Below are 12,415 nucleotides of genomic sequence, written 5' to 3' on the forward strand. Positions count from 1 at the left end.
GGTTTAGGTAGAAGATTCTTTGCATCTCAGGTACGAGGTGCACAGCATCATCTCAATAAGCGAGACAATGTCGCAACAGTGCCTACATATGTCAGCCTCAACCTCGGTGCCACCGTGCCGCGTTCGTATTGCGTGGATATGTCAGTTGACATGCTCAGCATCGTGCCCAGTGCACGGAGTATATTTCAGTGGACGATGCCCTTCATAATCATGGGTCCAGATTGGTCCTCACTCCAGTCGTGGCGCCTTGGACAACCCTCTCTGCATTGAATTTTGTTCAGCAGACAATGGTTGCCTGATACATGAGCCGTCACACAGGGAGAATCATCCTAATAACACACAATGGAACGTCAAACCAGCCATGCATCAAGCACCGAAGAAGCATACCGGGATGTTTATGAAGCAGCGATTCATGATAGATTTCGGGATGGAATCCAAGCCCTTGCTCGGCGGAAACGGCCTGGCCGCCGTCATAGAGCCCTTCACATCGAGGACCAGGATCCCGAATTGACAAGAATCGCAACCAATATATCCAGGGACATTGGAATCACACCAAAGGCTCTCGCCGACGTTGATCCACGCCTTGACCCCGAAAATGAGGAGTTTGACTTTCGTTTCTGGGCCTCCACCATCGTTCAGATGATCAGAGAAGACGGTATCCAGAGAGCCAATGTTGGTGTTTGCTTCAAGTCTCTCACCGTGTGTGGCACAGGCTCGAGTCTCACTCTACAACCTACTGTCGCAAGCCCATGGCTGACTCTTGCTCGGATGCCCATGCTGCTCTCCAGACACAAACAAGAGCCTAAAGTGATCCTCCACACTTTGAATGGCTGCGTGAAAAGCGGTGAAATGCTGCTCGTATTGGGCAGGCCTGGCAGTGGGTGTACAACATTTCTGAAATCGATATCAGGTCAACTGGGTGGCTTGACAAGAACATCCGAATCTGTGGTCCACTATGATGGAATTGCACAGGATCTTTTTACCAAGAATTTCAGAGGAAAAGCGCTCTACAATCAGGAAAATGATGAACACTTCCCGCATTTGACCGTGGGACAAACACTGCATTTTGCCGCACAGGCGCAGACTCCAGAAACTCGAATTCAGGGGATCGATCGAGCAACACAAGCCAATCACATGGTGGAAGTCATGTTACGCATTTTCAGGCTCTCCGCTGTCCGACACACCAAAGTCGGCAACGACACCGTTCGCGGCGTCAGTGGAGGCGAAAGAAAGCGTGTGAGCATCGCGGAAATGGCCCTCGCGCGCTCACTACTTGCTGTCTGGGACAATGCTACCCGAGGTCTGGATTCTGCTACGGCATTGGAGTTTGTACGGTCCCTGCGCACTCTGGCTGATGTTGCCGGAGTTACCCAAGCTGTCGCACTTTATCAGGCTAGCCAGAACATCTATGATGTCTTTGACAAGGTTATGATACTGTACGAAGGACGACAGATATTCTTCGGCCCAGCGGATTCCGCGCGCTCCTATTTTGAGAAGATGGGCTGGTATTGTCCTCCGCGTCAGACAACCCCAGACTTCCTAACCTCCGTTACCAATCCATCGGAACGGCAAATCCGTGTGAATTGCACCGACAAGGTACCTCGAACTGCCGTTGAGTTTGAACAATACTGGCTTAAGTCGGAAGAGTACCACGCCTGTATGGTCGAGATCGTCCAGTACGAGGAGGATGCAACAGACAACGGCCGCCTCCAAGCACTCCGGGCCGCACATCACGCTGCACAGGCCCATCACACTCGTAACTCGTCTCCGTTTCTCATCTCCGTGTGGATGCAGGTCCGGCTATGTATGAAGAGATCCTGCCAGTTATTGTCGAACGACAGAACCTCCACGATAACACTGGCGATGGGGCGAATCATTCTTGCCTTGATTATCGGCAGCATCTTCTTTGATCCACCCAACACCACAGAGAGCCTTCAGTCCAGAGGGTCGGTGCTATTTCTTGCCACCTTGATAAATGCGCTGATGGCCGTCACCGAGATTGGAGCGCTGTTCGGCAAAAGAGGTGTTATTCAGAAACAGAACACCTTCGCATTCTGCCACCCGTTCGCAGATGCACTCGCATCGTTCATTGTCGATATCCCTGTCAAGTTCGTCATCTCGACCTTATTCAACTTGGTCTTCTATTTCATGTCTGGACTCCGACCCGATGCTTCGAGCTTCTTTACCTTCCTGCTCTTCAACTTCGTTTGCACACTGGTTATGTCAACCATATTCCGCAGCATTGGCGCCGCCTCGAAACAGCTTGCCCAAGCTTACGCAATCGCCGGTGTTGGTGTCCTCATGATGGTCATATACACGGGTTTCACGCTTCAGACCTCATACATGCACCCTTGGTTCCGCTGGATCAACTACATCAACCCGATCGCCTACATATTTGAAGCACTGCTTGTCAACGAAGTCCACGATCGAGAGTTCCCCTGCGCTCCACAAAGCCTTGTCCCTCCCTATGCTCGAGGGGCATCCAACTTTGCTTGCGCCGTCATCGGAGCCAAGCCTGACCAGCGTATCGTTGCTGGAGATTCGTGGGTACAGTCCGGCTACCAATATAGTTACTCCCATATATGGCGAAATCTCGGGATTGCGTTCGCCTATATGGTGTTCTTTCTCGCGTTCTACCTCATTGCCACAGAAATCAGGTCGACCGTCAATGCTCAACCACAACGACTCGTCTTCCTCAATTACAAAGCAGCACAGAGCCTGAAGCCAGAGGAAGGAGACATCGAGGGAAACGCGACCAGCGACCAAGAAAACCCCTCTCCAGCCCTCTTTAGCTCAAGGGATGCTGCGTCCATCTCAGAGGCAGGATGCACGAGTATCGTCAGGCCGTCGAATAAAAAGGAACGTGGACAAAAAGGAACACTGTCCTGGAAAGACCTGACGCTGGACATTACAGTTCAAGGCAAGAGCAGACGTCTTCTGGACAACGTCAACGGTTGGGTCAAACCCGGTATAATGACTTGCCTGATGGGAGTCTCAGGTGCTGGAAAGACAACTTTACTCGACACACTTGCACAGCGTCACAACACCGTCGGGAATGTCTCCGGTACAATCAAGGTAGACGGCATGCCACTGAAGCCTTCATTCCAGCGAAAGACAGGATATATCCAACAGCAAGATCTACATTTGCCGTCCAGCACAGTCCGCGAAGCTTTGCGTTTCTCGGCGCTTTTGCGCCAACCTGCCTCGGTGCCGAAGAAGGAGAAATTCGCGTATGTCGAGAAGGTCATCGAAGTGCTCAAAATGGAACACTTCAGCGATGCAGTGGTCGGTCAACCAGGCGAGGGCCTAAACATCGAACAGCGAAAACTCTTGACAATCGGTGTCGAACTAGCTGCCAAACCGTCAATCCTCTTCCTAGATGAGCCCACTTCGGGTCTTGACTCGCAGAGCTCATGGACGATCGTGTCGCTCTTGAGAAGGCTGGCAGATGACGGCCAGGCGATCCTCGCTACCATCCATCAGCCGTCGGCTATGCTCTTCCAGCAGTTTGATTCCATCCTCCTGCTCGCCAGAGGCGGCTGCACCACTTACTTCGGACCGCTGGGTACGGATTGCCAGACGCTGACTCGTTATTTTGAGGGACATGGGGCTCGAGCTTGCGGAGTAGCGGAAAACCCTGCAGAGTATATCTTGGATGTCATAGGCAATGCTTCCCACGACTGGCCCCAGGTTTGGAAATCAAGCCCCGAGTTTTCCACTGTCAAGGCCAGCGTCTGCAACACGTCGCCAGGTTCCTCCTACCAGGAGCTCGATGCTGATGACCGCCGACAGTTTGCTGCCTCTTTTGCCATGCAATTCCAATGTGTGATGCAACGACTCTTTCAAAACTACTGGCGAAGTCCCGGCTACATCTACGCCAAGCTGCAGTTCGCGCTTCTCTCCTCTCTCTTCATCGGATTCACTTTTTATCTGCAAAATGCTTCGGCGACCGGCATGCAAAATGTGATCTTTGCCATCTATATGCTCAACGCCACATTCTCATCCGTGGCCAACCAGGTATGGTGCTTTAATTGACCGGACGTTTCGTGGTTGCTAACTCAATTCCCAGATCATGTCCAGGTTCCTCCCACAACGGGCACTGTTTGAAGTCCGCGAGTCTCCATCAAAAATGTACAGCTGGCCGGTGTTCTTGCTAGCGAATATCCTAGTGGAAATACCCTATCAAATCTGCCTCTCGGTGGTCGTATGGGCGTGCTGGTTCTTCCCGATCTTTGGACTTGACAATGACTCAACGACTCGTGCGCTAATGTGGGGATTCTGTCTGCAATTCTTGCTCTTCGGATCTACCTGGGCACAAATGCTCATTTTCACGATGCCGAGCACCGAGACGGCTGGCGCCCTGTCAACCATTCTGTTTACGCTGAATCTGCAGTTCAACGGTGTGCTCCAACCGCCATCCGCGCTCCCAGGGTTCTGGATCTTCATGTATCGCGTCAGTCCCTTCACCTACCTGATCGGTGGCTGGGCTGGAACGGGCTTGGCCAACAGAGCGGTCGTCTGCGCCAAGAATGAATTGGCGGTCTTCGATCCTCCAACTGGACAAACTTGTGGCCAATATCTCTCTGCCTACCTCGACGGTGGCGCGCCAGGATCGCTGCTCAATCCGTCCGCCACGGCAAGCTGCGAGTATTGCTCGATCAGAAACGCCAACCAATTCCTCGAACAGTCGTGGATCCACCCCTCGGACAATTATCGGAACTTAGGGATAATGTTTGCGTACATTGCCTTCAACATCTTTGCTGCGATCTCACTGTACTACATCTTTAGGGTTAGGGGATTCTCAATCAAAAGCCTACAGAATCCCAAGGCAAAGAGACATGTGGCTGAAGGGGAGAAAGAGCAGGAAGAGAAGCCTCATCTGAAGCGAGGCTTCTACGTGGGGTTTTACTACCATTTGGTGTTAAGTATTTTGAGAAATCTGGTTCGGTAGACTTTTATGTTCGGTTTGGGGTCGGGCACAGACAGGGCGAGGTTTTGGGTAGACAATAGTCTAATTAATGCGTTTTCCTTGTGATTTGGACAGACTGTTCTCTGGCAGTGATAGGGAGAGAGGGTGAAATCCTAAACCCTGACTACCAAGAGCATGACGACCGAGAGGCCTACAGATTTACGGCCACAGCTGGATATTCTCCAAGCCATTTCAGAGGGCTTTTTCTGGTTCCACAAGATAAGGCATGGCAGGACCGGTTTTGCCACCATCTCTTGAGAGAAGAAAAATTGTGGTAACCCTAGGCATCTCTTCGGTTGTTGTAGTAATGCATTCATCAACATGATCACAGTTAGGCATCGACCAGGAGTGCAGGTAGATCGGAGAGGCGACAGTGTTCTACCCTGTGTCAAAACTTGGCTCGAAGTCAGCACTAATATCTCGAATGTAGCCCTGACCATTTGATCCTGTGCTCAGCAAAGATCATTGGGACGTTTGTACGTGGTTCTGTGGGAGGCGTTCTTTGGTGGCCTTGACCGGCAGTTGTAGTGCACCTCCTCGTATGCTGGCATTGACCTCGCCAAGCTAGGGTGCTAGGTTCGACCGTCAATATGAAAAAAATGGCGATCGGCAACCGTGGCGCACATCGAGGAGATTGTAGACCATGCAACATGTTTGAGAAGAAGGAAGAGGAGCGTGTTTAGGGGAGTTGGCGAATGCGCGCCTGATGGGCCTGGTGAGCCTCATCTGCCGCACCCGCTGCGGGGCCTGGACCGGCAACGACAGCAACGACAACAATCGTTATGGCGGCCTCTCCATAACCTACGTCGATCCCTCAGTTATGGTCTTGTCGACTACGCGAAATTTTGAAGAGCTGGCCCCGGCCCCCAGCTAAATCCGTCCGCTCGAGCTGAATCCGACTTTCAGCGCCGCCATTGGGCTTAGATGCTTTTTGTCTTAGGGGCTTCTTTTGGTTAGTAATTGCAGCCGTCTCACACAATTGCCATAAACATCTTCTCACTGATTGCTATTTGAGCAAGTGATCAGAGCACGTACACCACTAACGACCCGCACGGTCTAAACTGAGGCCTTAAGAGCATTCCTACGGCCTAAGAACGGTTAAGACGATATGGCAGGTCAAGGTAACCTAAGCGTTAGCACTTTCCATGTCAGGCCAACTACCCTTTCCAGAACTCCTGTCGTTTACGGCCATCTGGTAGGGATACGATGTTGTGTGCAGGTAATGGGATGTCGACGATGTATGAAGAGCACATAAGGCGAGCATTCCGTCTCTGGATGTCTGATGGAAAGATGTCAGAGCACATCGAGTTTCTCCTCCCTCTCTAGCTTTAGCAGGCACAAGTTCTGGACAGTATGTTCACAGCCTATCATAACTTCACACTCACCATGTCTCTGCGTAACACAGTCAAAGACCTTCGGCGAAGTCTCCCGAGCCACACAGCTTCATCTCCTAGCTCGTACCTCGAGACAGAAATCATAGAGCACCTCAGGGCATGTCCAGCATATGAAGCCCCGACATCCTCGCACATACAACCCATGAACTCGGACTCATCACGCAGCTTCGTCGAGTGTACACTCGACTCGGAGCTAGCATCGGGAGATGCTCCTCCACCATACATGAAGCTCTCCAACGGGAACAGAAAGCCCGAATACTCGATATCCGACCCTGCCCGGACCGCAGATGCGAAGCGATCTCGAAGCGATGGTGCATTGTGTCTCCGGTGCAATGCACGCAAGGCCAGGGCATGGTATCTCCGGCAGACGGCGCGCACAAGCCCGTAGACGGGGCGGTTTCTAAGATCATGGGAAAGGACAACGTGGTCAGAATATGTGTATCGAAGGCAACTTAAGTTCGGTGTATGAGGATGGCGTCGGGGAAGGGTCTAGGCAATCACAGTGTTATTCATGGCGATCATGACCGCCTGATTTCCATATGGCGTCGACGCGTACTCGTAGTCGCAATATGAACCTACTCAGTTCCTCAGTCGAGCTTGGGTCTTCAGGATAACGCCTGCTTGTCCTCATTCCCCTAGGTGTAGTAGCAGTAGTCCACCCTGGAAGGGCAATTGTTGTAGCATCCGCACATCCGATGTCAAACCATGGCACAGTACCGAGTTCTCGCTACGCTGGTACACAGAAACACATTTCGCGCCGTCGCGTCACCGTTTGGGCTCGGGTGCGCGGAGTTGGGTGTCGTAAGTGATACCCACCAGCTGGACGATGGCTGATATTGTCCTATCCCAATTATGTCTCTCTCCGACGGGTACTACTCTGTGCCGACGTCGCACAAAAGGGCTTTGTATTGCGTGTAAGTGAGGTCATTTTTTGGTTGTTAATTCAAGGCGGTTGGTTGGAGGTTTAACCGACTTGACCAGCTCCAACAGCCGCGGAGAAGTAAAAAGCAGATACTGAACCATCGTTGGGGCGAGAGATGGAGTAATAATACATCAGGACCAGGCAAGGATTGAAAAGGACCACTGACCGCTTCCCAAGCCGCCACCACTCGCCGCATGGCCGTGACTGTGAGTCCACTCCTTTGCAGGAGAATTGCCCACGATCCCACTTCCGCATGCCAGGTACAGGACCAGCAGTTGGGGCTGGCGGTGTTATTTCAGAAAGCAATGGAAATAAGCGAGGGCAGGCGAACTGCGGGAAGCGGCCTCGGGGCTGCTCTCTGGGACGATCGGGGAGGCTTTCGATATCACTTACTTCCCGCGGAAATGATAAGCTCCATTCTCTATCGTCCCCAGTGGTAGAAAGTGATATAAGATAACAGAATCTTTATGCCCCGAAGACGAGTGACATGCCCCTCACTCACTCATTTTGAAACATCGACGACGACGAGGGAAAAGAAAGAGATGGAGCACATCGATGGGAATGTTATCAATCGCGATCTCACTGCTCGCATGAAATACATTCAGTCCTTCCTTGGTTGGGACGCAGCGAACGATGGGAAGCTCATTGAAGCATGCAAACCGGTGCTTGCTCCCATTGTCACCAATGTCGTCGACGCCGTCTACGACCAACTGCTCCAATACGACATCACGGCCGCGTCTTTCGCTCCTAAACAGTCACAAGAGGGAGGAGCCACTGTGGACGCCAGCGTTGGCGACCTTCACGCTGGTCACGAAAATATCAAATACCGAAAGGACTTTTTGAAGGGGTACTTGGTCAGACTGGTCTCGAACCACGACTGGTCCCCCAAGAGCAAGTTTTGGGAGTACATTGACATGGTGGGCAAAGTCCACACGGGCTCGATGGATTCTGGCTTGAAACACCGCAAGAATAGACCTGCACTGTTTGTCGAATACCGCGAGATCAACCTCTTACTGGGCTGGGTCGAAAACGCCGTTACCGACATTGTTATGGGTGTCGAGGGATTGGAGCTGCAGACAAAGGTGGAGATTCTGAAAGCCTTGAACAAGTTCTGGTGGATCCAGAACGATCTCTTTGCGAGGCACTATATCCCAGGTCTGAGGGAATCGCGGACACAAGACGCAGAGCGTCCGCTGACCTGGATTGACAAGTTGAAGGCTGATCCAGTATTTCCAATTGTCTCTGCGCTGGTGCTTCTGGCCGTTATTTTTGGCTGGAAGTTTTGAGGAAATTCTATAGAGCGACACTCTGGGCGTTCTACTCGCTTGACAGATCTCATTGAAAAGTACCTGCGAGAGAGAGAGGAGAGTCGCCCGGAATAGATGGTCGCGAAAAGGATGTATACTGGCAGGACTAGACCAAGGCAATATGTAGATCGCAACTAATGGTAGAATGCGCCTGGGATGACGCTTATAGATACCTAAGTATGCTCAGACCTAGACATGGACTCTGGAGAGACTTACCGAAAAACACCAATAATGAATGATGAATCCAAAGTTTCATAGACAAGCGCAGCATTCGACGGGTTTTGGGGCCTCGCCGTAGCCAAGCCTCGCCTGCGAACAATTTCGCAGGCGGAGTTCCATCTGTCAATTATTTTGGCGTGTCGCTGAAAAGCAGAACAACTGCAATTCCATCCTGCACACTTACTAACCACTCACGAACACCTGCATAACATCCCTTCGACCTTCCAGCTTCATCTCAGGCGACATGATCTGTTCGAGCTGTCGGCGGACGTTTCTCACCCGAATTCGCGCCCTCACCCCCAACACCAATATTTCTCTCTCTTCTATCGGCGGCTTGCGCTCTGCGTCGACAGTCCCTGTAACTCCAAATGCCGCTCCTGTGCCAGCTCCTGCGGCCATCTCGATAGACGGACCCAATCCCACTCAATCCTCAAACACATCGGGAATCTCCCAGCCTCTCTCCGAACAGCACACTCCCTCGACGTCAACGGCGAAAACCTCGGGCCCAATCTCGACCAAAGACTCAAAGGCCCCGGCAAAGCTAAAGAGTTCGATACCGGGAGGCAAGGAGCTACGCGGTCTGGGCTACACAAAAGCAAAGCCGAAAGTAATGGCGATGGAGGACGACGAGTATCCTGAGTGGCTGTGGAAGCTGCTGGATGAGAAAAGACTGGGAACTGATGCGGAAAAGGTCGATCTAGCAGGTACTTACCATTCCTCCATACACTGTTGACCCTTATAAAATTACCGCCTCGCTAACACGTTTCCAAAGCAATGACCAAAAAGCAGCGCCTGCGCTACGAGAAGAAGCAGGAACGTCTCCTAAAAGACCTACCCAAGGTGATCCCCGTCCACGAACAAAGCAAAGACCTGACTGGTCCTGGCGACGATGCTGTAATAAGTTTACAGCGCCGGCAAGAGGTCACCAAGAGCGCAAGGTCTGCGAGACGGAGGAGCATACGGGAAAGCAATTTCTTGAAGTCAATGTAGCTTCACAAAGAGGCTATTGCCCTGTACCATACACAACACGGCACCGTAAAAAGGTGGCTTTTCGCATTCAAGACATCAAAATATACTCAGCGAGTAATTTATTCCATATCAGTTGTGAAAACAAGTCCAAAGTGCCATCGGAACTGCCCTGGTATTTGATATCTATGTATGCTATGCGGTCGGTAACCGGTTTGCACCGTCGCCTGGCGCCTCTCCAACGCCAGGTAATCTGAAACCACGCCTGAAATATTCCCATGCCCTCGTGTGCTTTCTGCAACATCATGTGCGTCCAAGTCATGCAAACAGCTGGTATCGAAGATTGGTTTTCCGCCAGGGTATCATGATCATTCGGTTCGTCCAATTGCCCATTAGCAGATTGTCCATTCCCATCGTGTCTGTCATTGTCATTTCTTGCTCCTCATGATGCATTACCAAACGCCAATCGCAAAAACAAAGCCGTCACTAGGCGCGTATACTGCTGGCGGCTGAACTCCATCTCAGTCTCCTCAGCCCAGTCCCGCTCGACCTCACCGATTCTTGTCCACATCCCCCGCCAGGAAGACCCAACTCGCCCTCGATCCTCCCAACCTCTCGGCCCCAAGCGTATCCTGCACTGAAACTGATGGCCGAGAATACAAGCACCACGCCAGCTGAAATCATCCATGAAGCAAGGGTTGGGCTGATCAGCTCCTCGCCAGTCGCAGTGGCGGTCGCCTTGGCGCTGGTAGCCCGGACTTTCTTCGCACCGTGTCGATCTTTGCTTGATTCGCGCGATTTACGCTTGGTCTGCTTGTTGGGAGAAGAAGCACGTCTCTGTCGTGGCGGATTCACCAATTCTGATTCTGGGACAAGACGCAGAGCAGTCGGTTGCGTCGACGCTCGTTGCTGGGGTGGTCGGACATCAGGACCTTTGGGCCGAACGGCTGCGGCACACGAGAGTAAGGTTGTCAGGGATGCCCGCAACGCCGCGTCATGATCCGGCTGGTATGATGACGCCGATGCAGGACGATTCCTGGATTGCATTTGACGTTGGTAACTGCGTTGAGTGACTGTGCGGTCGGCACGTGGCTCAGATGCTGCTGCCGCGCCAGGCGGGAAATATGAACCCGGTGCAGTTCGAGGCTGGGACGAGGGGGGATGTGAGAATGCATTCGGCTGAGGCGTGAATGCTTTGTCTAGGCTGCCAACACCGAGCGCTGTCGAGGTATCGTCGTCATCCACTGAGTCGCCTTGACCGATGTCTTCATTGGAGCTGCTCAGGACCCGATCACTTTCGCTCTCACTCTCTTCGTATTCATCCTGGCTACTTCCGGCAGTGCTCGAAGACCGTGGTTGAGGATGGGGGACACGAGGGAGGGATTGAAGTTGGCGCGATAGCCGCTCGTCCCGGGACTGCAGCTGTAGCCCCGTAGTGATGATATCATTGTTGATGGATGATAAGGATGCTGTTGAAGCGTGAGAGGAAATTTCCACCCACGAGTCTATAGAAGTGTTAGCGAAATTTCGAAGTATATGTCGCTGAGAGCAGGCCTCACCTTCGGAGCGTATGCCTCGGACGCTCGCATTAACCTGGGGTCCTGGATGAGATTCAGATGTCCAGGAAGTGCGAGGTTCTCCTCGCTCGCTCCTGAGGGACGCGAATGGCTCTGCTTGGGACGGCCTCATGTTTGAGAAAGAGGGCGTTATCGGCTGTAGGCTAATGAATTCGGGGCTCTTGGCCGAGCCTGGCTGCGAAACTGTTTCCTCGGCTGCGCCGTGTTGAATCTCAACCGTTGCCGATTCAATAGTTTGGAAATTCTTCTGGAGGAAGGATTCGAGGATTCAGGCTCAGTCGTGTATAGAGCGAAACACGGAGAAGCAGCTGTATGAGGCCGGGAGGTGCGAGGCAGAATAAATGTTACTCGGTAGAGTCCTTGGCTGGGTCTCACCGCTGACGGATGATGGTGGGGATCTTGTCTTGGTGGTGTAATTCCGCGACTGCGACGATCAGCCACGGCGGACTGGTAGGAAGGCGGGGTAGTGGCTTTGGGCGACTTTGAAGTTGACACGTCTTGTATCGAAACCAGAGTGATTGTAGTGACGAGAGTGAAAGGGAGAATGAAAGGAGGGAACAAAGGGGAGAGACTGCGGAATGTTGAGTATCGCGAGCAGAGTCTATCCTGCCAAGGGCCAGGTCACTTTCAACCAGGCTTCTTGCTAGGGAAGTATGCAAGTCCTGAAAGGCATTCAAGCAGTCTAACTAAGAGACATGCCACTCAGCAGGTTTCCTGAAAAGGCGGCACCCCAGAAGGGGGTTCTGATCCCTGATTTGACGAACACGTATCAGGTGCAGGGGATGGTTGAGCCACAAGTGCTGATCAAGGGATGGAATCACGCGCTCAGGCCTTGTTGGCTGCGTCTGGCGGTATCTTGGGTGGTGCTGATGGTGTCAGATGAACCCAATCAATGACGGCCATCTGAAGTCACCACCTCCCAAGGCTTGTATTGCCGTATCGTGATGTCTCATGTGCCGACATCGGGGCGCGGCACACCTACTTGTGATCAACAACTTGCGCACCAAGAACAATTCGGGTACTTGTACAGGAGCTAACAAAAGACAAAAGAGCCGAAAATC

The 12,415-nt window shown here is 52.3% G+C and overlaps 5 protein-coding genes across 5 annotated transcripts; 4 read left to right on the forward strand and 1 right to left on the reverse strand.

The window, feature by feature from the left end:
- Nucleotides 1–342: 342 nt before the first annotated feature.
- On the forward strand, nt 343–4,951 carry AYO21_05676 (hypothetical protein; the record flags this gene model as incomplete). Its single annotated transcript, XM_022655643.1, has 2 exons — nt 343–4,017; nt 4,070–4,951. 2 exons carry the CDS (start codon nt 343–345, stop codon nt 4,949–4,951), a joined length of 4,557 nt encoding a protein of 1,518 aa, XP_022511947.1.
- A 1,404-nt stretch (nt 4,952–6,355) lies between these two features.
- AYO21_05677 (hypothetical protein) lies at nt 6,356–6,751 on the forward strand (the record flags this gene model as incomplete). The annotated part of the gene is made up of 1 exon (XM_022655644.1): nt 6,356–6,751. The coding sequence occupies one exon, from the start codon at nt 6,356–6,358 to the stop codon at nt 6,749–6,751; it is 396 nt and encodes a 131-aa protein (XP_022511948.1).
- Nucleotides 6,752–7,827: 1,076 nt separating this feature from the next.
- AYO21_05678 (hypothetical protein) lies at nt 7,828–8,571 on the forward strand (the record flags this gene model as incomplete). The annotated part of the gene is made up of 1 exon (XM_022655645.1): nt 7,828–8,571. The coding sequence occupies one exon, from the start codon at nt 7,828–7,830 to the stop codon at nt 8,569–8,571; it is 744 nt and encodes a 247-aa protein (XP_022511949.1).
- Nucleotides 8,572–9,055: 484 nt separating this feature from the next.
- AYO21_05679 (hypothetical protein) lies at nt 9,056–9,801 on the forward strand (the record flags this gene model as incomplete). Its single annotated transcript, XM_022655646.1, has 2 exons — nt 9,056–9,515; nt 9,584–9,801. The coding sequence occupies 2 exons, from the start codon at nt 9,056–9,058 to the stop codon at nt 9,799–9,801; spliced, it is 678 nt and encodes a 225-aa protein (XP_022511950.1).
- A 462-nt stretch (nt 9,802–10,263) lies between these two features.
- AYO21_05680 (hypothetical protein) lies at nt 10,264–11,466 on the reverse strand (the record flags this gene model as incomplete). Its single annotated transcript, XM_022655647.1, has 2 exons — nt 10,264–11,282; nt 11,337–11,466. The coding sequence occupies 2 exons, from the start codon at nt 11,464–11,466 to the stop codon at nt 10,264–10,266; spliced, it is 1,149 nt and encodes a 382-aa protein (XP_022511951.1).
- Nucleotides 11,467–12,415: the final 949 nt, after the last annotated feature.

The sequence above is a fragment of the Fonsecaea monophora genome (assembly GCF_001642475.1).
Source record: "Fonsecaea monophora strain CBS 269.37 chromosome Unknown Scaff37, whole genome shotgun sequence".
NCBI lineage: Eukaryota > Fungi > Ascomycota > Eurotiomycetes > Chaetothyriales > Herpotrichiellaceae > Fonsecaea > Fonsecaea monophora.